Genomic DNA, 24,872 nt, shown 5'->3' with positions numbered 1-24,872 from the left:
ACGCGTTGCTGGCAGGAATAATATATGCATGATGTTGTGCCGCTTAGGGAATCACACCAGGAGATACATGATGTCAAATTTGTCCCATAACTGGTGACGTTAACTCTGGTTACTTCGTTAAGATGCTGTCTATTTTTTCCTTAATCGTTAATGGGGAGATACTTTGAGACAGTGTGAATAACCAGCTTCATCATTCAGTCACCTGATAATTTTAGCCTCCATTGATAATTCTTGCCTGAATCAGTTATTATGATGAAAGGGCTGAAAGTGGTGATTTCTAACTCTGTTATTTGTTCTATATTTACCACTTGGCATTCTACTCAAAGGGAGAGCTTTCTGCTTTTGTTTTTTATTTGTTTATAATTAATACAAACTCATGGATTCTTGTTTTATTCAATTACTGTGGTCATTCACTAACTTGTCATTAAATAGACATCTCTGGTGAGTAATCCCTAATCCATAGAAAAAGGAAAAACTAACACCTGTGATAGTTAGGTTCAGGTGTCAACTTGACCAGGTGAAGGTGCCTAGTTCTGTCGCTGTGGACATGAGCCATTGGTTCATGAACCTCATCTGTTGCTCATTACATCTGCAGTCGGCTAGGAAGCGTGCCTGCTGCAATAAATGATGTTTGAATTAATTGGCTGGTGCTTAAATGAGGGAGCTCAACATAGCACAGCCCAAGCAGCTCAGCATACCTCAACTCAGCACTCGCAGCTCAGCCCAGGCCTTTGGAGATGCAGAAAGAAGTCACCCCAGGGAAAGTTGTTGGAACCCAGAGGCCTGGAGAGAAGGCCAGCAGAGATCACCCTGTACCTTCCCACAACTAAGAAAGAATCTCAGTTGAAAGTTAGCTGCCTTTCCTCTGAAGAACTAATGAAATAAATCCCCTTTCATTAAAAGCCAATCTGTCTCTGGTGTGTTGCATTCCGGCAGCTAACTAACTAGAACATACCCCTTTCTGGTTGGGAAGAGGAAAAGCACATTGCAAGGTTGGGTTTTAACTGTGTAGAGAGTGATGCATCTTTTTTCTCTTGTCTTTCATTTTATTTTTTGTTTTTAATGTTCATTAAGATGTAACAGTTAAATTCTAAGGGCTTATAAGATGCTTAGTTTAACTAGGCCCTAATAATGGGTCTTAGCCAGCGACCATATCTGTATTCTTGATTGGCAGTAAGTAAAAGTTAATTTGCTGCTTTGACTGAAAACCCCTCTTCAAAATGGCAAAATATATTACATTGAAGCCAAACTTTTGTCCAAATGTTCGGTCACATAGCTCAAACTGCTACATTCAGGGACTATTATTATTATTATTTTGGTATACTCTGCCTTGTTCCAAAAAGGACTTTTGCAAGAGCCAAACTGCTATCCTTACATACTAGTTTATACCTTCCTAAAACATTTTCTTGCTATTATGCAAATAGCAATTTGGCTTCTTAATGTGTTACCAAAAAAAAAAAATTATAACTGCTTCTAAATTGCGCTGATGTATTGTAGAATTGAGTTGAATATCTTTGTAGGCTGAGCATAATTATCCTCCTGCCAGGAACAAATAAGTTATACTGCTCCAGAGAAATAAATATGCATATGAATTTATGTGGATGGATAAATCCTTATAAAGTTTAGCTCTTTATAACACAATGAGAGAGGAAGAAATGTACTTGGTGAAGCTAATGAATAAACTGGGATCATTATATTGTCTGTCATGCATTCCCCCCCACAAACTTGCATTTTATTGCATATAAATCAGAGCAGAACATTTCAAAGGACTTTATATAATGAATGAGCTAATTTTGGGATGAATGATGTAAGAACAAGCCAACTAAAATCTTCAATTATACTGTAGACAAAATTATTCATATAAATATATATATATGCAAAATGAAAGCTCTAGGTGAAGAGTTTGAAGATACATATGGACTTCTATCTACTTTGTTAAAATCCTTACCTCCTCAAAGGTATCTAGCAGAGAAAGTTAGCAAACAATGACACCAGTTCAGGAGAATTTTTTTAAAAAAGAATCCCAAATGACACCTAGGTAGTTGCAGCAAGATTAGTGTAAAACAAATGCATTTATTATTTGCAATGTAGCCCAATGTACTAAGAGATGGCATGTGTTTTATTTTAATTAGCTGTTTCTTTTAAAGCGTTGCTTAGTCCAACTGTCTTGATAAGAAAAAATGGTAGTCATTGCTCAAAATGCTTGTAGCAAATCTACTTTTAAATTGAAGCAATTTATTCCAAAAAGCAGTCTACTACTGCAACAATAATCAATGTGTTTTCCCTTAGCCCATACTGGAACTTTCCAAGGACTATTGTTAATTGCCTGCAACTAAATGACTGCTGATGCCCTTAAATGTAACTCTTTGGCACTTGTTCATTTGTTGTGTTTAACCAAATGCCAGTTTCCCTTAGGTTTTACCTACCGATTTTACTTTACAATTTTCAATATTCAGTCTCAGTCCCTGAAAGGGGGCCAAGTCTATCATTTTAACAAAATAATGCAAAGACTAAACAGTTTTAAAAGTCCTGCACTTTCTTTTTCTGTCCTCTGATGTTGAATTGTGCTGAAATGGAATCTTTTTATTTTTTAAATACTGCCACTCTAGGCAACTTGAACTTGAGTCCAAAAGCAATTGTTATTGGAAAGATAAAATATAGCAGTGGGTTTCAAATCATTTCTTTTCACTGAAACAGAATTTAACCCCTAGTGATTTTGTCCTGACCCAATGAATAAGCAATAATAGGTAGCACTTATATTAATGAATGTGTCTGTCTTGGAGCAAATAAGTACAGAGACTAAATCGAATGCACCATTTTCTTTGAGAGCATTTGCACATGCTATAGAAACAAACGTGAATAACTTAAATCGGAAAAATGTAACCCGCAAACATTTAGAATATGTAGGCATGCGTATTACTTTCTTGCATAAAAAGAATGCGGTAACTTGAAGACCAGAGCCTGGTGTGTGTACTGTGGGGAAAGGACCTTTGAGGATGTTAGGAGAACATCATGTCTCAGCATGCCGTCTGGAGAGAAAGCTGAGATATTTTCAGGATCAATTATCTCCTTTGGATCAATTTTTGCTATCCCTATTATTGGTAAATGACTATTATGAGATACTTAGTCTAACTGGGCCCTAACACTGTCCTAACCAATGACCATATTTGTATTCTTGATTGGCAATAAGTGAAAGTTAATTTATGGCTCAAAAGGCATTCTTGCTTATTGTTCATACTCTAGGTAGATATAACTTTTCAAGTGTTTACATCTTAAAGGACATATTCAAATGACACAAGACCGTTTCTGTAACTTGCTAAGCTACATCAACCCTGCTTTCTTTTTCTCATTACATTTCAGACAATACTATTGTTTGGCCAAGTAAATAGAGCATTCTAGATAATGTAAACAATTTTTTTTTAAATGGCTCATGACATCTAGAAATGGGAATGATTCACATCTGGGCATTTACATCTCTAAAAAGAACAAGGACTTACTTTAGTACGATCTATCTCTAATTTACACATATTCAACTTTTAAAAGTAAAACAAAAAACAGCAGCAAAACAAAAAAAGTATAGAGACCAGTATTATACGTACCATCTAAAGAAAATGAGAGTTGTTTGTTGGATAAATAGGGCTGTGTTTCAGGCATAGTTTTTGATTGTTTCAACTTTCCTAAATTAAAGCTTTGTGAGAAGATATAAGCTCTTGAAGCAAGCAAGATGGCAATGCATGGTGCCACGCCTCTTTACAGATGCAAAGGGTGGGCTTGAGGGCACCAGAGAAGAGTTATTCCCTACCTGGGCAGTTACCTACAGCAGAGCACTGGTCCTGACTCCCAGCTCTCTTTAGAACTTCTTGCCACATAGGCCTTGACTTGGAACTTATAATGGCTCTTTGAAGAAATCAATTTGCTAGAGCATTGAGCTATGACTAACAGAAAATAAGATGCATAGATCTGAAGTGTTCAGTTCGGTGAGTTTTGGCAAACGTATAGGCTTGTGTGACCACACTGCAAACAAGGTACAGAATGTTTCCTTCACCCCGGAGAGTTCGCTCTTGCACCTTTCCAATAAATTTGCCCTTCACCCATCCAAAAAGCAACCAGTTTCTGATTTCTATTGCCGTGGACTGTTTTGGCCTGTTCTTGGACTTCATTTCCATGGAGTCATACAGGAGGATTTACTATAGATCTGGCTTCCTTCATCTAGCACAATTTTTTTTTGTCTGAGATTCATGCATGTTGTGTATACCAGTAGTTTATTCTTTGTATTGCTGAGTACATTCTATTGTATGGACATACAGCAGATTGTCCTGATGATGGTGAATGTTCAGAGCCTTTCCAGTTGTGGCTGCTATGAATAAGGCCACTCTGAACATTCTCGTACCAGTCTCCTTGTAGATATCTGCTTTTACTTTTCTTGGATAAATACCTAAGAGTAGTGGGGATGCAAGGGTAGTTTAGTGGTAGAATTCTCGCCTGCCATGCGGGAGATCCGGGTTCAATTCCCGGCCCATGCACTTCCCCCAAAACAAAACAAACAAGCAAACAAACAAACCAAAATTCAACAAATGGTGCTGCAATAATGAGATACTCACATGAAAAAGAATGAAACATGATCCCCGCCATACAGCATACAAAACAAACAAACAAAAAAACACCTAAGAGTAGAATTGCTATTCATAGAATATATTTATGTTTAGCTTTATTAGAAATTGTCAAGAACATTCCGGTGCCACTAGAATGTTTGGGTAGAAATTAAGCAATCTTGATTTTTTTTTTCATTTCTCTTCTTATGTAAGAAATTTTATAGTGGTCAATTCTGAATGTATCATGCACAACATAAGAACACAGAATGGATTTTAAAAGAAGCCATGGTCAAATGCAAATCTTTCCCATCGTAACCAGTATATATGTATAAAATGTTTTTTATTGTGATATATCCAGTATATTTTAAATCAGATTTTCTGGCATATAAATAACACCTATGGGCATAAATTAAAATTATATATAGCCTTCTGAATGTGTGGAGTTTTACTTATATCCTGAGAAAAAACAAGACTTAATATACCCCATGCTCTTATACCCCCACTTATCCTCTCTGTTCACAAAGAAGTGGGAAAATAATATACTCAAAAGGGCTTGTGTATTTTACCCCTGGTGCTTTTGTAGTACTTTCTTGTGTAACCCCTCCTAAAGTTCAGTAGATAAAGCTGTCTGTTATTTTTAAATACAAAATAAAATTCCTGGAGGTGTTTTTCAGTATTTCACACTTAGTATTAATTTACGTAGACCAGAAGATTTAATACCTCACTTTATTATTCTTTCTTAAATCCATAAAATCTAGTCACTTTTAATAAACTTTTTTTCTGTTTCCCATTTAATTTTAATAAGTGCAGAAAATACATTTGATTAAAGAGTAGTTATATGTGTTTATCTTAATCAAACTCAAATTTGGAATGAAGGACTAGATAAGAAATATCACTGAGATTTTTTTCTGTAATTATCACAGAAAAAGTGGCATCACATACAAACACACACACACACACACACACACACACCAATGTTCTTCTGAGAAAATGTAGGCCCTGCTTTTCAGATTCTTTATTGTTGGCACTGCATTGTTCCCCTGATAACTTCGCCCCTTGAAGAGAAGTCAGGAGCAATCTTGTAACCTCAGAGTGGTTATTATTGTAAAACCATTGATTATTTTAAACTTCTCATTCTAAGCCTTCATTGGCTGTGTTAAGAAATTGAAAAGATAAACTGCTGGTGCATTCGAAATGACAGCTTCAAAAGCGCCACTATTTTCAAGCTACAATTTCAGGAATGTTTATATTTTATGTTAAATAAAGAAACTAGGTCTTTTCAAGGTAGTTGTCAACTGCAGGGAACAGTGGCTAACCATCAATAACAACAGTTAAAGTGAATTTCAAAATCTGTGCATGGCAGCTTAATGTTTAAATACCCGTAGCCTTGATTTTGTTATAATGCCTGTGAGCTCTAAAGGAGAAAAAGAAGTGAATCTCTTATCCCCAAAGTTGCCTGATTCAGTAAGAAAAGTAGAACTTGTTACAGGGGACATTCAGCCTCTAAGACTGTGGTAGGCCACTTTGACACCAGTCTATTCAGGATATAGGATGGGAAGCACTGTGCACCAGCAGAGAGCATTAGATATTTCTCTTTCGTGGAAGCAGTCTTCACAAATCTATGCAACAATCCACACTGCTCTCTCAGGGTGCTTCTCTTTGCCCCTTTCACCTTTGTGCCCCATCTCCAGGTGACAGCTCACCTGGGAGAGATCAAGATTCACAATGGGTGAGTGCAGAAGCCTTCCTGGTTTAAAAACCTCATCCAATGGGACCAATATTTCTTTTATCAACTCCAAGTATAGCTTCCTGGATCCCCACAGAGGTTATGTTTCTAATAAGTGTCTCTATACTCTGGCAAGCTCCAAAGTACAATTTTCAATCAAGTATTTATACTTTTCTCAGCCCAGATGCAATCTACGCATTAAGGGTCATTTGCACCATAAGCAATGTTGCTTAGCAACACTGTTCCACATGCCACCTTATGTGTTATAAGAAAGGATCAGAGCTAGAAAGTTACCCGAAGGTCAAATTCTCATGCATGAAGGGAAAGGGTTGTGTTAACACTTTGCCCACATCTGGTCTCATCCACAGACCATCAGATCAAATGGAATTTATGATTTTCAATATGCAGATGGTATAATTCCATCTCGTGATATTTTTTTCAGAGCTAATGTACACAGTTGAGCTCGCTGGAGGACTCGGTGCTATCCTGCTGCTGCTTGTTTGTTTGGTGACCATCTACAAGTGTTACAAGATAGAAATCATGCTCTTCTACAGGAATCATTTTGGAGCTGAGGAGCTGGATGGAGGTAAGATGGGTTCCCTCCTTTATTGCTCCTTCTGAATATTCTTCTTTGTTCCCTGCCTTTATTTTATTGAAGAGAAAGAGAAGCTACCTACATAACCTTTGGCAGCAGCTCTTAAAGTCCTTCAGCGTTCAGTTTATACATAAGTTCATCTCGTATGAAGACTTATACGGGTGCTCTTTGCAGCCCCCAAATATTTTCTTCTAAAAATTGTAAAGTAACACCTATCCCCTTTAGAATCGTATTCCAAACACCACTTACAAATTCTAAACTGAGACTGTAATGGCATCGGCATGTTGGTTTTCTCTCGCCTTGTAATCAGTATTTAAAGGCCAGCTTTATTTCTCTATAGGTAGGGAGTGTCTTTTTAAATTGTTTGAAGTGAATCTCAATTTGTTCCTTGTTTAGACAGATCGGTGATAATAAAATATGCCCAGTATTTTAGAATTCCTCCAGCAATCTTTTCAATCCTATTTATCTAGTTATTTTTAGATAGGCTAATTTTTAGTCCAAGTGTAGACCGAAAGAGAGAAAAATGTACAAGCACATTGTTCCATAAGAATAAATCTAAAATTTTTAATCAATTTAGAAAAGTAAATACTGTTTTCATAGCTACCATAATTATTATTTACCTCTGGTCAGACATGAATATGTATATAATCTAAGAGGAATCTGGGGTCTTTAAAAATGAGTTCTCTAAATCACCCGTTAGAGTACTTAAAGTTTTGTTTTTTGTGTTTTTTTTTTTCCTTTTTGGTCATTTGAAAGTGATTCACACATAACATAAACTTGCAATATAGGAAGTATATGCAAAATGACCCTGAACAGTGTGATGGCAAAAGTTTCTCCATCATATAAACATTTTTTTCCCACCAACTGTCAGTTTCGCATTAACTAGTGCAAAGGGCAGTTTCTCTGGAATAAATCCACAGGCAGAAATGTAAGTGAGACAAGCAGTTTCTTTAGCATCCCTAACACTCCACTCTTTTTCCCATTAGGGTGAAGACATTCATAAGAATGAAACAGCAACACTGGTTTTGTTTTTTATTTTTCAGCGCTGATTTGCCTATTTGTTCTCTGTTTCTACTTTTCTTGCTTATTCATACAAACTATGATTTTTTTTTTGCTATTGCTCCAAAGAGATATGAGAAAAATTGTCCATGTCAGACTATTGTTACATGATCCCCGAGCAGAGAGCTAGACATTCTTAAAATCATTCTTGCTAAGCCTTGCAAAAAATTCTGAGGTCAGTATTATAATCTCCATTGTACTGATAAGGCAATGGAGGCTTCTAGAGGTTAAATAACTTACTCAAGTAGATAACACAAGTAATACTGTAAGTGGGCAAGATGGGATTTCAGTTTAGGTCTATTTCCAAAGACTTTATTTTATCGAATGCTAATTCCCAGTTATTTTTTATGTTAAAAATTTAGTACATTCAGTATAATCTAATGATCTGTTGTTGTTCGCACAATTAGTGCAGTAAAAGTGATTTGAAAAAGCAGAACACCTTGACAAGTCTCACTTTATCTAATTAACCTTGTTTTGAATATGATTATTTTGTGTTCTGCATAATATGGGTGATTTTACCCAAGCCATCAATTTTCAGTGTAGTTTTCATCTGTTATGCTCTGAATGGTAGAACATGCTGGAATACAATGAAAAAGTGTGAATCATAGGCAGGTGAATGACGCTTCTTTTGGGGATCCTGCTAATTGTAAACACTTCAGTGAGTTACTAGGATAACCTTACCGGATTTTTTTCCTGCTATTATTCTGTAGCTGTGGAGCCTCAGTTTATCTAAATTATTTTAAGAAAATCAAAAAAACAGTGACAAATCATATCTAATAGTTGAAAAAATTCTCTCAGAAAGCCAACTTAATTAATAAATACCTTAAGAATTGTTAGAATCATATCCTTAGGACCATCTTGGACACAATTTGGCATTTAATTACTAGGGCTCTCCATGAGATGCCACTGTGAATGCATCAGAACCAAAGAAAACAGACTTAATTATCTGTCTTAATTATCTGTTAATATAAATTGGCATAATGTTAATGTACAAATCACTCCTCTAAAATTTAAAGCAGACCCTGCCAAAACAGTGATTTTTCAAATGGTTTTTTTGTAAAGGATTTCTTACTGTAAGTGTGATCACATGTGCAAACTTCCTATGGTAAAGTAGATGTGCCCCAGCTGAAATAGTGGGAGAGGCCCACCCCAACTTTTCTCTCCCCTGCAGAAGCACTCATCAGAACCATACTGCAGTAATAATAACAACAACAATAATAATAATGTAGCAGGTTTAAAATCCGTATCTTAACAAAAATATCTGTGCATAAATGCAGCTTCCTTTAATTCTCTAATGCTATAAAGCCATTCAGCTTGGCTCTTAAGTTCCCATTTCCACTGACAGCAGAAACCATATAACCTTGCCACTCCAGGATAACTCAGTAACTTCTGGTTAGGAATTAAGCTTCTTTTGGGTAAACATTCAGTCGAAATTTGCCATCTTTTATTTCCTTTCTCCTTCCCATTTCCTCCAAGAAATCCATTTCTAGGGAACTCATAGCTAGCTTTCTAGAGAGGGAAAAAGACATCTGGTGAATGTGCCACTGCATTCTCACTGGAGCTATTACCTGTCCTGGAATACTGGGTGCTTAAGACCAAGACCCTTGCTATGGCCTCCAGTGAGGAAGTTCAGACACTTGTCCAGAATCTTCTCCTTTGGGAATTTTAGAGATTTGTACCTGGGTGCTAGCACCACAAACTCTTCTACACTCATACTTCTCCCCATAAAAAAAAAAACAAACCAAAATACCTCCACCCACTGCCACCCACCCAGTGTTGGGTGAAGGATTTCTCTACAAAGCTTACAGTTTTCCAAGCTCTCACCTGGGAAAATGACACAACTCTCAGTGTCTTAGATTCCACCTCAAACCATATGGGCGTCTATCATTTCCTCCTTGGAGTCCTAAGGCCCCCTTCTCAGAAACCCAGACACTTCCTTCTTAGATCCTTCTACACGTGCTATGATGGTTGAAAAATTTTCTACTCTCCCAGTGGTTGGAAAATTTCTCTGACATCATCAGATCCCCCATTCTTCCTAGTTCTCTCACAAGTCCTTTCCTCTTCCAAAGAAGAGATGGCTATTACAGATTCTTGGCTTGGTTTTATAAGAGAGTTTGAAGAACAGGAAAAGAAAGTTTGGCTCATATTGTGAAGAAATATCCTACCATGGTACTGTCCTACTTATGATAAAAGGAATAAAAGACCCGTAGACCACTTACTGAATATGTATTAAATAACAGGTATTGTGTTGACTATTTTTTGATACTTAGAGTCACACAACTAATGACAATTTAAACTGAAGTCTAAATTACTCCAAATCTCCAAAATTTCAGCCAATGAATCAGACTGATAGACATATTTGGCATCAGGGACACTTTTAGCCAGTTCCTTTCAAATCATTAAAATGGAGGTGACCTGACTATATCAGTTCTATGTCAGAAGAGTTCTTTGTTTCCCAGATGGTACATGCAGTTTTGCTCTCTTGCTTTGTTCACATCATTCCTTGAACCCTTCCACATAACCTTATAGTTTATTGGTTCCGCTGGCTTCAGACCTCAGTACTACTCTTCTAATTCCGTAACACCCCACCTTTTTGAATCACATTTACTACCGTATCTTCAATTGTATTTATACACAAATAATTCCTAGGTCTAAATTGCCTGTCCCCAGTTCTAGTGTTTAGTATCATTTTTCTAGTAATCTATTGGTTATTTTCACTGAGATAGATCCCAAACTCAGCTTATGAATCACCTCACTCGTTCCTTATCCTCCTCTGATTTTATACCTCAGTCCCTTGTATCATCCTCTATCCCATTAGATTTGCTTTATCCTCACCTGCCATCTCCAATTAGCCATCAAGATGGGTCAGTAATTGCAACTGCCTTGTTCAAGCCTCCTACACTTTTCAAGTTTATAGATGGGTTATTTTATTTCAGCTAGAATAAAATGGTGGTCTTTGGAAGACCACAGTTGTGAAACGACCTAAAACAATGTAGTCATACATAATTCTCAGGTTCTTTTGAGTAAATGAAGTAACTACAAAGTTTCAGAAGTAACCACAAAGGATAGGAGAAGGCTAGCTATTGCCCCACTATCTTGAGCCCAGGATATAATGAAAGAAAAGGTTGGGCCAAATTGTATTCTATATATACTTATTTAACAAATGGTATATAACCCATCATATAAACTTGAAAAAGGTCCAACTCTGTCCTTTGGTATGTGTGGGTGCTCCAATCAAACCTTACAAGAAAATTTCCTCCAAGGCAAATATGACAGTATTCCCTGTGCAGGAGTAAGCCAGCCATTTGATGGCAACCATGTATATTCTTCATCAGGACACAGAACCATTTTGGAATCAAGCTAAGAACAGTATCTCTCAAGGAGGCATGCCACTGCCCCACCCCTAGATTTTTGCAGGTGAGAGGTGTGTCTCTAAATTATGCTACCTAATCCATGTGTCTTGAATAGGACTGATTTCACCATGGAGAAACCATTTTCAAGAGCCACTAATTTTAGCAATGAAAACCCATTTCTAATATTTATTGTCTTAATTAGCAAGGCATCTAGTTTTAATCAGGAATAGAAATATATTATCCACCCATTCTAGAACCTTCTCTGTGGTGAGCCCTGATAGGTACTATCCAGCTTGAATTGAATATGTAAAGGGACAGAGAACTCACCTGCTCACAAGGGAGCCTATTCTGTTTTTCCTGTTTCTGTATCTTCATCCATTTTAATATTAGACATCGGGTTCTGGTTAATCCATTCTTGCAGTGCATCATAAGAGACCTCCTCTAAGTTCACTTAAATCTAAAAATCCATAGGTCTTGATCACAGCTGTGTAACCAACCCAGGAATACTGGTTATATTACTATAAAGTCAGTACCTTCCTATGTTATCCACAGTGATGTCATTAGAAAAGGTCCATTTCAAGAAGAAATCAGGATATAGCATAAATAACTTTCCCCTGATCTACTGTTATGTAACCCTAATCATTTTTTAAAGGGAAAAATATGAAGTTAATTTAACAATCTTTAGTATATTGCTTCCCTATCATCATACCCAAGCCCAACTATCAATTGCTGCAAACCTACTGGTCTCTTCTGGTCACACATATGAATGAGCTTTCCCAGTCATTATTATTATTAGCACGATATTTTATTACTGCTTAACATTTGGAGAATGATTACCACTTTCAGAACATTGTGCTAAGCATGCGACATACTTTATCTCATTTATTTATTTCTATGAAAGGAAGGCTCGAAGGCAAAATCATTAAGAAAAGAATTTTATTACTAGCAAAATTTTGCAAGGCTATCCAGAATTTTAGAACCGGCTCTCCAAATAAAAATGTATATAGGAGGTATTTAAAGAAAAATGAGGTACAAAGTTACAGATAGTCTTAATAGGGGAAAAGAGTAGCTTTCATATATGATTATCATATCAGTAGATGTCATTACAGAACAGTATAAGCTTTAATTAAGGAATAGCTTATGGGAACAGGCTTAAGGCTTCATTTATATGGGGGAATTAGTACTAGGCAGGCTGATCCTGCTTTATGTTAGTTTTGTTTTCTCAGACTGCAAAGTATTTTGATTTGTTTTGGTTTTGTTTTTGTTTTTTACTTCCCTGACTATCAGCTATAAAGAGTATGCTTACCAATAATGATGGCAGGGCAAGCTTCTAAGAACCCTCTAATCACTAACTACTCCTGTTTTAAAGATGAAGAAAGAGGTTTCCTAATTTTACTTCAGGAAGTATTATAGGTATTGGATAAAATGAGTTAGAGCAGTCTTTTATAATCTCTACCCCTGGAAAATATGAGCATCTTTTCCCTTTCAGGCAAATGGAGAGAATTGGTATCTATTCAGTGTCAGAACACAGAATTTTAGTTTTCTTTCTCCAATTACAAGCTCACTCACTATTCAGAGTTTCAGAAATTATTGTTCTTGTGACCGTCAGTGAAACATAGTACTTCTGTAAATCATTTAAGATATCTAATGTGGTATGTGTGTGTATATATATATGGTTTTTTTGGAGGGGGTATCGAACCAGGTTTTTTTGGGGGTCCGGGAATCGAACCCAGGTCTCCCGCATGGAAGGTGGGCATTCTAACCACTGAACCACCTGTGCACCCAGGGTATATTTTTTTCTTTAGTGATTAGATACTTTGCGTACACAGGAACACCTAGAATGAACTTCTTAATGACAGAAGGAAACATCTGTGGTCTTTTTTTGGTATATGACTTGCCCATAGTCAGAAGCTGTGAAGTAATAGGAACCAAAGCCTTCTTATTCCAAATCCTTTACTCTCTTTACCACTCTACTGCCTCTTATCTTTTTAAAACTTTTGCCATCAACGTAGTTCATGGCCCTCTTACAAGTGCAAGAGAAGGAAATTTATTTCCATTGAATGTCTCCTTTGGGCCAGGCACTGCTGTATGGTAGGGAATCATTTAATCCTGGGCATCTTCAGGAAGGTGCTATTTTATGAATCAGTAAACTTAGGTTCAAATAAGATAAATAACAAGTAATGACAGTCAGAATTTTAACTTGGCTATTATTTTTTTCCACTATATCACACCATAACTATTTTAATTAATACCAAATTTAAGTGTTTTGAGACCCGATGGCATCAAATAGTCCAGAAGAGTACCAAATGGAGAAATTTGTAAGCTAGAACAATATTGAAAACATTTTGAAGTGTAAAATTCAAGCGGCTTTATTTTAGACTGCAGTTGCCAGAGGTTGCTACGGCAGAATTGAAGTGACAAGTGAAATTTATTAAGATAATTACATTCCATAATTGCAAATTCAAAATATTAAGATTATATACCTAATGCCTATTTATTCAGAGATATGGTTTATCTCTGCAAGTATTTCCTTTTCACATTTGTTCTCATATTTGTACAATTAGCCACCATCATCATCCGTTCTGGGTTTTGCTAAGTTATGCAGTTCCAGTTTTTATCCTCTAGCTTTCCTTCTGGTGACATTCACGACTCTAGCCTTCCTCTTTCAGCCATACTCACACTCACCTTTGTTAATTACACTTAGTATACTGTGCTACCACCACACAGTATTGTGCTATCTATTTCCCAACCTTTAGGTTCAACCTTATTAAATACCCTGTCCTCCTTAAGCATCAATTGTCCAATCTCTACCTTTTACCTTATGCTTTCGAATTTAACTTGCAGGTTTTGCTCATTATAGTTAGTTCATATTAGTGAGACCAAACAATATTTGTCCTTTTGTTTCTGGCTTATTTCACTCAACATAATATCCTCCAGGTTCATCTACTTCATTCCTTTCTACAGTTGCACAATGTTCCATCGTATGGATACACCACAGTTTGCCCATTCACTCATTAATCGATGGCCCCTGGGGCTGCCTCCATGTACTGTCTGCAAAGTTTTTTATTTGAAAATAAATTATATCTTGAAAATGTGAAAAACCCTACAACAATAAATCTGAGATATGAGAAGTAAGTGTTGCTTACATTCTGAAAAATCTTACTTATTCACATTATATCAAAGCTACTTTTCAATCATCCCATTTCTGTGCTAATATGCCACACCAAACATACAAAGTAATTTTTATGAGGTGAGGTACACAATTTATCTTTGAGTGCTCCTCCATTCTCATTTTGGTAACCTATTAGCTGAATGATAGCCACTGTCACTAGTCAATTTAACTTATGTGACTTATAATATTTGAGAATAAAAAATAAATAAATGGCCATCTGCCAACTATTCACCAGATGTTTAAAGGTTTAAAAACTCCCAAAGACTTGAATGTTCATTTCAATCCATTTATATTGTCAGTAATTATCTTTCCTAGCCCAGATATAGCATTAGCCGCCACCTCCATTTTGAGAAGGGAGTGTTCAACCCACATTTCTTTAAAAAGTTGTGCTGTTCTAAAAAAAATACAGGGATCTTTGGCTTCTCAATGCACCCAAAAAGTATGGACTAATAGCCTTCCATTTTTCAAATGCAAATATAAATTCATCACCTTTCCAAACCCTTTTATTCATTCCTGATACCTGGTTCCATATTCTCCTTTCCCCATAATAATTTCAAAATGACATTTAAAATCCATGCTTTTATTTCTTAATTTTCTCTCCAGAGTCCAAACTTCTTTTATCCCCTCAAAATATTTTTAGAGAATACCAAAGTCAGTTAATTTGGTCAATTTAAGGAAAAAAAACCTGCTGGATCGGTTTCTTGGCTGCAAGTAACAGAATAATTATTTGATTGACTGGTTTAGTTTGTTTGCTTTTGTTGTTTAGGGGAGGGGGGATTCAGCCAAAATCTCTTGACTTCTAAGAAGGTCTTGAAAAGAGTAACTTAATGACTATCTTTGAGATTATGTAGAATTATTGCAAAGAGTGTGTAAACCAGCTATTATCCATCTCTATGAGGTACGAAGTATAATCAGGCCTTAAACTACAGAAATTAAGATTTAGAGAACAAAGTTCAGAATAAAAAATAGATTCCTCTACTACCCTGTTAGGGCTGACTGTATTTAAACTGTTCATAAACCTAAACTGAATTTAAATGATCATGGACTCATCCTTTAAAAATATTAATAAAATGTGACTTTTTCTATGGTTTCAAAAACCCACCTTTTAAAAAGTTTCACCTGTCACATGAAACTCATATACATGGATATTTATCAATACATATTCTTACAGATATCAAAATCCACCTAAGAGCTATTACCCAAGATGCATATTAGTACTTAATTCAACCAAAAATTGGGAAAAGAGGTGAGACCATAGAGTCCATCTGATTTTGAGTCAGAAAACATGCTGAGTTTAGTAAGGTTTACAGCGCTGTGCTTGCAGTCGGACAGATTTCAAATCAGGGGTTTGTTCTGTTGGTAAATAAATGCCTAGCCCATTACTATACTGATGTAGACTCTGGGGAAAGAGAGGAATTAGCTATCAATCAAGTGCCCCATTAATTTGAAGATGCTGCTACAAATGCTCACAAGGGGCTTTCGAGCCACATTTACTACCAGGATAATCTGCATGTGAGCAACTCCTTTTTATCTGGGAGATATTAGCTTAAATGCTGTAAAGATATCCAGATGGTATAAAGACATGAAAAACTGACTGAGGCACCAGTTCCTTAAGGTTAATATGGTTATGGCATATGTTAGTCTAGACAAGGATCTATCTTTTTTTGTTAATGAAAATGTGCATTTTCAACTATTTTATTATGAGCTCTCAACAGGAGGATATGCCCTCTAAATATCAGGAACATTTATCACATAGCCGAGACTGCAAGGTTTAGCTTTCTTTATGCTCTGGTCAATTACCTGGTGGCTGACTGCAGCTTTTTGATCCCATCGAGACATCCGGATGCCTATTCCCCATCCTCGTGCAGAGGTTCTCTGTGTGGTCCCTTGGCCAGAAGCAGCAGCATCTCTTGGGAACTTTCTATAAATGCACATTCTCAGAACCTACATCAGACCTACAAAATCAGAAAGTCTGCGGGTGGGCCCAGTATTCTGTGTTATAACAAGCCCTCCAGATGATACTGATACATGCTCGAGTCTGAGAATTACTTCCTAAAGGAGTTTACAAGGACCCTAAGATCTTCCTTTGAGTCATTGGGAAAAACTATAGTTCAAGACTCTTTCAAAGGAGCTTTGCTAAGCCCTTACCCTACTGCTCTTAGCAATTCCTTTAGGATTTCGGGCAGCATGGAATCTACATCTCCAAAGCCATCTCTAGTGGGAAATGACCCTGGTCTTGAGACAGTCCCCAAATTGGCTGTAGGATGTGAGATATGTGGTGCCAAAATGAAAGGCCATTCATTAATTTATTCAGAATATCTTTTCAAGCATCTACTAAGTCTTGATCACATAAGGATCTTGTAATCTAAGAGAGAAGATGAGATATGGACACAGTAATATAATAAATGAGAAAAGAGATCATTTAAACTAAGGGAAATCAAACTCCCCCTCAAAGGAAGCAAACTACAGATGTAGCTGCTGGTTATTTAGACAGTGGGTAGCCATTGATAATTTATGAGTCACCATATGATATGATCAGCAGCAAGCTTTGGAAAGATAAATTTGGTGACACTATAGAATGGGCTAGAAGGAAAAGGAACTGGAGAGGGATGATCGGGTAGAAGATGATTTTAACAGCTGAGAAATTTCTAGGGCCTGAATGAGAATATGGAATTGAGAAAAGAAAGCATATTATGGAAATAGAATCTAAAGGTGTTTTGTCAATGAATGGCTATGAGATTATTGGTAAAGAATAGGAATAAGTGGAACATGCATTGGAAGTTTGGAAACTAAAAGAAGTGAGGTTGATGTGTTATTAAAATTAAAATGAAAAAAATGAACTCATAATAGCTTGAGATGGCAAGCTTGTTCTGTCGTACACATGTTGAGTGTGTGACGCACACCAAATATCCAAATTAAGGGGGCCAGGGAGCTGGTGAGAGTCAGAGAACTAACTATTGGTAGTTAGGAAGAAAGAGAACAGGATTGGAACTCTAAATTAGGGAGACATGCACACCAAAGTGATTGTTGATGTCATGGGAGAAAAAGAGATTTTTAAGGGAAAGTGGGCTGAAAGAAAAATGAAGCAGGCCATGGGAAAGCAAGAGTCTTGAGGAAAGACAGCAGTTATGGGTTGGAAGAGAGATGTGCATGGAAGAAGCAGGGGAACCAGGAGAAGGCAATGTCATGTAAGCAAAGATGATATCTAACCAGAACTTACCAGTATGGAACACCAGTTGTTTATATCAGTTCTGATTCATAAGTGCTCAGTTTATGTTGGTGTTTGTGTGGCTCTGGCTTTTAAATATTTTTAAGCCTGGAGAAGACAAAAGACAAAGAGTGGAGATCTAGTCATTACACACCCCAGATTTGGTGGAGCATCAACATCTTGTAGAACTTTGTGGCAAACTGGAAGAGAACAGATTCTCAGGAAGAAGCTAGGATGTGCATGAAATAATTCTACAATCCACAATCTGGCTTAAGGCAACCTCCCTTTGGATCCTGACCCCTGTGCTGCTACTGGCAATGCATTTATCCCCTAGAAATGGACTGTTGATTTGTCTGCATCTCCTACTAGACTAGAAACTGCTGACCAATACTGAGGGAAATATAATATCTCATAAGTAATGCAAATAAATACACAATGAATGAATATTTCAATTGAATACTAAGTGATATTACATAACAGTTTTATTGTGTGCTGTTTTCTATGACGTCTTACTCAACAAAATGGTGCCACTATACACTGTCTTCTGGGATATTGTCATAGCCTTGATGTCACAAATATAATTCTTCTTTTCGGTGAAAATTGGATTCTGTTGAGAATATATATAACTGTATTCTGGTCAAAGAATAAGGAAAGCGCAAAATATAATAATTAAGGTGATTATTATTTTCTAAACTTAAAAAAAGTCTTCAACAGCTAAAGGTTTTCTTCCAAGGATCCTATACTGAAATTGTTAGCATGTAAATACCTGTGTTAGCTTTAGGTACAGTAACTGTTTGCCCTGAAAAATCATTATCAGAATGACTTCTGGACAGCTCTGGGTTATCAGGCTGCAAGAATGAGCACACAAATATGGATCTCAGGAAATGAGCTTTGGTGCTCCTGAAAAATCAAAATGAGGTGCCCAAAGTCACACACTGCAACTGTCCAGGATGTACCTCCATCTTTGTTGTTTTGTCCCCTAAAATGTTAAATTCTATGCCTAATGCAGAGTTCATTTTATTCCGAAATTTATGAATTTTTCAATTCAGCTCTTTGAAATCATTGAGTGATAAACTGATGATCATCAGGGAAGCACAAGGAGCTGAGGATATTTGTAAACTCAACATATTGAGAGTATTTAGAATCACGGTGCACTATGAATCCTGATATCACATTCTAAAAACGACATTGACAAAAGAAAGACTATCTGGAGGATAAGTGATTCTTACGCTTAGGAACAACAGATGAGGAATTATGGGTGTTTATGTGAAAAAATTAAGATAAAAAGCATGATAGTAGTCCTCAAATATTCAGAGAGTTCCCATGTAAAAAGAAGAGTGAGTAAAGAAAATCAGATTTGAGTGCTAACTTTCTTTCAATTATATTGTTCTTTTTAATTTATATGATCAAACTTGTTAGGATGGTGAAAATATTGGTGATCACTTCTGTGTATGATCTGTGCATTGAAAATGCTAGAATTTAACATTTTATTGCTCTTTTCATTGATTTTTCCTCTTACTGTCTTCCCAACAACAGCAACAAAAACCAAAATGTGACTCCTTATACTTCCCAAATCAGTTCCAGAGTCTTTGGTATTATTGGACTTTTCATGAGAAGTAATGAAAGGCATTTGGGGATGTTTATGAAAAAAAGTGATTGTCTTCATTTTCTATTGTTCTCTTCGTAAAGTGGTGACTGCAGCTTAACTCTGTAATTTTTTGACAGACAATAAAGATTATGATGCATATTTATCCTACACCAAAGTGGATCCTGACCAGTGGAATCAAGAGACTGGGGAAGAAGAACGTTTTGCCCTTGAAATCCTTCCTGATATGCTTGAAAAGCATTATGGGTATAAGTTGTTTATACCAGACCGAGATTTAATCCCGACTGGAAGTAAGTTCATGATTTTATTCGAGAGCATGCATATTCATGTGGGTGTTTGTGTAGACATTCATTTGGAAGGAAGAACGTCCTTTGATTTTAATTTTTTGGTTCTGCAAAAATTGTGTATGTGAATTTCTCAAGAAGGAAAAGTCTTTATGTATTCAGAAGAAATTTCATGTTTTGAACCTCTGAGGAGCTATTTTCACCCTCGTCTAAAACAGTTCATTGTATCCGCCATGACATTCAAAGAAAACAAATGAGAGATTTGGACCTGGGGCCAATATTTCTAACACTGGGAAGAACAAGGCCCAAGCTCTATTCAAAGTAATCATTGGCTGTTTCCACCCTCACAAGACATTGCCCAACAAACGACAACTCTCAATTAACGTGTGAGAGAGATTCTCCCAGGGCTTTCTGTACCCAATGCTTAGTTCACTCTTTCTGACAAAGTCTCTTCTCTTTTGTAGCATACATCGAAGACGTGGCAAGATGTGTAGATCAAAGCAAGCGGCTGATTATCGTCATGACCCCCAATTATGTAGTCAGAAGGGGCTGGAGCATCTTTGAACTGGAGACCAGGCTGCGAAACATGCTCGTGACTGGAGAAATTAAAGTGATACTCATCGAATGCAGCGAACTGCGAGGCATCATGAACTATCAGGAGGTAGAGGCCCTCAAGCACACTATCAAGCTCCTGACCGTTATTAAATGGCATGGACCAAAATGCAACAAGTTGAACTCGAAGTTCTGGAAACGTTTACAGTACGAAATGCCTTTTAAGAGGATAGAACCCATTACACATGAGCAGGCTTTAGACGTCAGCGAGCAGGGGCCTTTCGGGGAGCTGCAGACTGTCTCGGCCATTTCCATGGCCGCGGCTACCTCCACAGCTCTAGCCACTGCCCATCCAGATCTGCGTTCCACCTTTCACAACACGTACCATTCACAAATGCGGCAGAAACACTACTACCGAAGCTATGAGTACGACGTACCTCCTACTGGCACCCTGCCTCTTACCTCCATAGGAAATCAGCATACCTACTGTAACATCCCTATGACACTCATCAACGGGCAGCGGCCACAGACAAAATCCAGCAGGGAGCAGAATCCAGACGAGGCCCACACAAACAGTGCCATCCTGCCGCTGTTGCCAAGGGAGACCAGTATCTCCAGTGTGATTTGGTGACAGAAAAGCAAGGGACACCCCGTCCCTTAGAGCTTGAGTGGAGTCTGCAGTCCAGTGCCTGGAACTAAATCCTCGACTGCTGCTGTTAAAAACATGCATTACAATCTCTAGAACACGAGGAAAAACAGGGTCTTGTACATATGTTTTTTGCAATTTCTTTGTAGCATCAGTGTCTTCCTGTTTTACCATGTCTCTTACCATTACATTTTTTGACTTTGTTTTGTATGTCATTGGAATTTGTATATTTACCTTTTTTTAAAGAAGAGACTGATGTATAGATAGAAAACCCTTTTTTGCTTCATAAGTTTAGTTTTAGACTGGGTTTTTATTTTTCTTTCTTGGTTTTCTTTTGCTTTTAACATTTCCTTGGGGTGCTTGGACAATTCTATCCAATGGGACAAGGAGCACCACATCCTCTCTCGGGTTCTGCTTAGGAACAGCAGGACCACGTCGGCCTTCAGAGAGCAGTGCAACAAACGCCAGCGTTGCCACTGGGAGAAACAAAATCTTTTGAGAAGAACACTTGTTCATAGGAGGGCCCCACTAATCAGAGCCCTGAATCTCTTCCTTGTCCCGCCTCATTCCCCACCTCTACCCTTCTACCAGCGGCATGATGTGTAAACTCTGCGGAGGGGTGGGGGTGAATCTAATTGTCTTAACATTTAATTCACTGCTCGTCAGAATACACTCCAGACCCAAAGGTGTGCTAGTCACTTGACTGTGACCGCTACAGAGTGCTAAGAAGAAAAGATGATGGGCATGAAAATGGGGGAGAGAGTGTGTTTCCTTTTTTTAAAATGAGTTGATGTACCCTTATATATATATATATGAGAACAAAAACAATGATACAAAAACAAAACAAAACAAAAAAACACAAAAAACAAAAAAAGAAAAAAAAAAACGTGCCAAAAAAAAAAAAAATCAAGCCCTATATTTGATCACTTCCTGGAAAGGCATGAATGTGTTTGTGGCTGTTTTTGTTTAATATTCTACTTCCTCTTTTCCCTCTATAATTTTTCTGCAAATGAGATTATGTGCATATGCCAGGCAAGTTAACTCAAAAGGGTGAATCAACGTAAGTCAACACGAAATTTACACTGAAGGCTTCCAAACCAAAGGGAAGGACAGGATGTGTCATCAAATACCTTTTGTCACCTTGTATAATACAAAATGTTATTTTCTAAAGAGTCAGAGCAAACCTGTGAAACTTATTATGGGGTCCCTTTGTATTTAGGTGTTAATTCACTGTATTTAATTTTCAGTGCTACAATTAGAATCCGGTCTTTGTTTCGGTTTGTGTACAGCAGCAACTCATTATTAATATCTAGGTGTTTCAATAAGAACTCAGGAGGCCAAGCATATATGAATACCAACGGAAATCAATATTTTCAAAATAAATAATATTTACATAAAATAATTTTTAAATTAGACCAGAAAGTGTTGAAAATAACTTACAGTAGAAAGAATTAGTTTATTTTAACTCTATGTTTCTATCTTTCAGAAACAAAGCTGATGCTCCCAGGAAATTCATTCCATACCATTTAGCTTTATGTTTGAAATCAATGACATAAGCAGCTATTTTATACTCATGTTGAGGACGATGCAAAATCAACCATAAAGGAACCTGCAGAAGGCAGAGTTATCAGAAGAAGATATTACCTATGTAGCTTTTAGTTAAAAATAAATAAATAAATATGATGAAAGCGCTGATAATAGAACTAATGCGTCACTTTAGTGATTCATCGTAGGAATTTCCATCCTGGTCATTGTCTGTTGGCTTGTGTAGTGACTTTTGTATGTTTGGTTGATTCCTACCACTATATAATGAGAAACCAATTCTGCAGTTTTGGTCACAATGGCCTGATGTGAGTTGGCCATGAACACTGTACAAACCACAATAGAGTTCATTGGGGAAGATAGGATTGAATTGCAAAAATATGAGCGACAGGTATCAGCATTTTGTTACAGTGCAGAAGTCTCAGTTTTCTGTGTGACAAGGTAAAGGAGCTTTGGGATGTGCATTGGTTTTTATTAGCTTAAAAATGTTTATTTCCCTGACAACTCACCAGAGTCCTTCTCTACAACCTGTTCTTTATTCCCATGCTCCCCTTGGACCTCTATCACATTTTCACAAACCATGACTGAAGCTACAAGGACACATAAAACTTTAAGGTCAGCTTTGCACATTGGGTTATTTTCAGACTCCAAGAAGGCCATTTTTTGCTTTATACTATGGACACCCGCCAGGGGCTGGTAGCAGCGAACCTCATTGGCCTGGATTCCAAACTCCCCCAGTGCTCAGAAAAATGTGAACACAGCAATGGCCTGGTTTATTACTTTGGTTTTTGTTTTTAACTTTTTTAAGTGCACGATGGAAGTGTGGAATAAATGTAGAGGAAGTAATCAGAACACAGTCATATTTTAGGTATCCATAGGTGTTTGTTTGGCTGCATTGGGAGTACATTCTTTGTTCTATTTTTAGTGTAGATTTAAGCACTTTGAATAGCATGATTCAGGGATTGATGGGTAATATTTGATATTCTCACAATTTAAGAAACTTTTTTTTCCTCTAATGCTTTGTCATATTTTTAAAAACTGAAATAAATGGACAAGAAGCTCTCTATGGCTTTAGAAACATTCCTCCCAAGTATTCCTCTATCAGCTCCGTGTGAGAACAAATGAAGGAAATTGTCATGTGCTCACGTGCTTTATGTTTAACAAAAGTTTTGTTAGAACGCACAATAAAAAGAGAACAAAAAAAAACGTATTTTCCCTAGTGCTTAGGTTTCATCCTCTTTTTTCGGTGCGGGCTGTCGGGGATACGAATAGTTTAGTTGTCAACGCATGGTTGAAAATGTGAATGTGTTAGCCCAGGTGGGGGAAAGAATGGGATTCTGGACTCGGACATGCGCAATGTTGGGTTTTGCCTGTTTTTCATCAGTCCCCGCTTGGGCTCTGAGTGACACGTTGTGGATTCAAAACTCCATCTGGTCCTTTAATGCAGCCTCTACTTGCTGCCTCTTTATTCTGGTGCTCAGACCTTTGATCATTTAAGTTGGATTCCATTCCTTAGGTCTCCTGTGGGCAGAGAGGAAATTTGTATCTCACATAGCTAGCTGAATTAAGCTTAGATCTATTCCATTAAATAAATCCAAGACCTGATGAGGTAAGAGGCCTGAACCTATTATATTTCTAAAGCTAAGCACGTTGATTGCTCAAGCTTTCAACCATTTTGTGATTATTACTCTCTTAGTGGTAAATGTATATGGCCCCTGTTGATTTAATCTTAAATATCTAGATGTTGGTTTCTTCCTTATTTTCATCATTATTTAGCATTTTTTAACAAAAGCAAACATTAACTGAGAGCCAACCCTCCAAATCTAAGTAAGTTTCGTTCATCCTAGCACAGATATCTTTGACAGATACCATTTATGTAAATTAAGATGGCCATCTTTAGGAAAACATTCATTTGTATCTTTGTAAATTATTTTCTGCATTCTGGAATGGTCCTTTAGTTCTCCTATTTCTAAGAAATATTTTCTTTAATCTTCTACTTACTTTCTTTGTGCTTTGTTTGATTTAATTTTATCATTAGTCCCAGGGAAAAGCTTACTCAAATTCTAAGGAGAGTAGCAGCATTGTGCAAGTGAAATGGCTGAATGGAATTAAGAGAATTTATAGTCAAGGAGGAGGAAAAGCCCTTAATGTCTTTGACCTAACTTGCTTTTGGTCATTATTCCCAACATTGACGTACTTGATTAATAGCAATGAAATATTGAATGGGTAGGAGATCCCACCCATTCATATTCCCTATACCACTGAAGAGGTTTTCTAATAATATATAGTTGTTATAGACATGTGATGAAGCTGGGTTCCTTAAAAGGAGGAGCCTGTCAATGGAAGCAGAGGCTATTCCTTGCCTTATCATGAACCCTCTTACTTTATTGTTCTGAGCAAAGAAATAATCAGTAGTCAAATCAGCAGTGGACCTTAAGCTTGGATTCAGGACATCTTGGCTCTAAAACAAGGATTAAAGGAAATAGTGAAGCCCTTGAAATTCTAGGTGAAACTGCTAACGTGTGCAAATCTGTGTT

General features: G+C 37.0%; 1 protein-coding gene across 1 annotated transcript in view; it reads left to right on the top strand.

Moving 5' to 3' along the window:
- The window catches only part of LOC143670128 (interleukin-1 receptor accessory protein-like 1), a 40,802-nt gene extending 19,845 nt beyond the window's left edge, over nt 1–20,957 (top strand). Inside the window, exons 3-5 of the mRNA XM_077144757.1 lie at nt 6,761–6,904; nt 19,431–19,601; nt 20,060–20,957. Of these exons, the coding sequence (XP_077000872.1) occupies nt 6,761–6,904; nt 19,431–19,601; nt 20,060–20,778 (1,034 nt within the window). The 3' untranslated portion in view covers nt 20,779–20,957. The remainder of the gene's footprint in view (nt 1–6,760; nt 6,905–19,430; nt 19,602–20,059) is intronic.
- Nucleotides 20,958–24,872: the final 3,915 nt, after the last annotated feature.

The sequence above is a fragment of the Tamandua tetradactyla genome, chromosome X (genome assembly GCF_023851605.1).
Source record: "Tamandua tetradactyla isolate mTamTet1 chromosome X, mTamTet1.pri, whole genome shotgun sequence".
Classification (NCBI taxonomy): Eukaryota; Metazoa; Chordata; class Mammalia; order Pilosa; family Myrmecophagidae; genus Tamandua; species Tamandua tetradactyla.
Note: the sequence above shows the minus strand (reverse complement) of the source record. Positions and strands in the feature narration are given on the sequence as shown.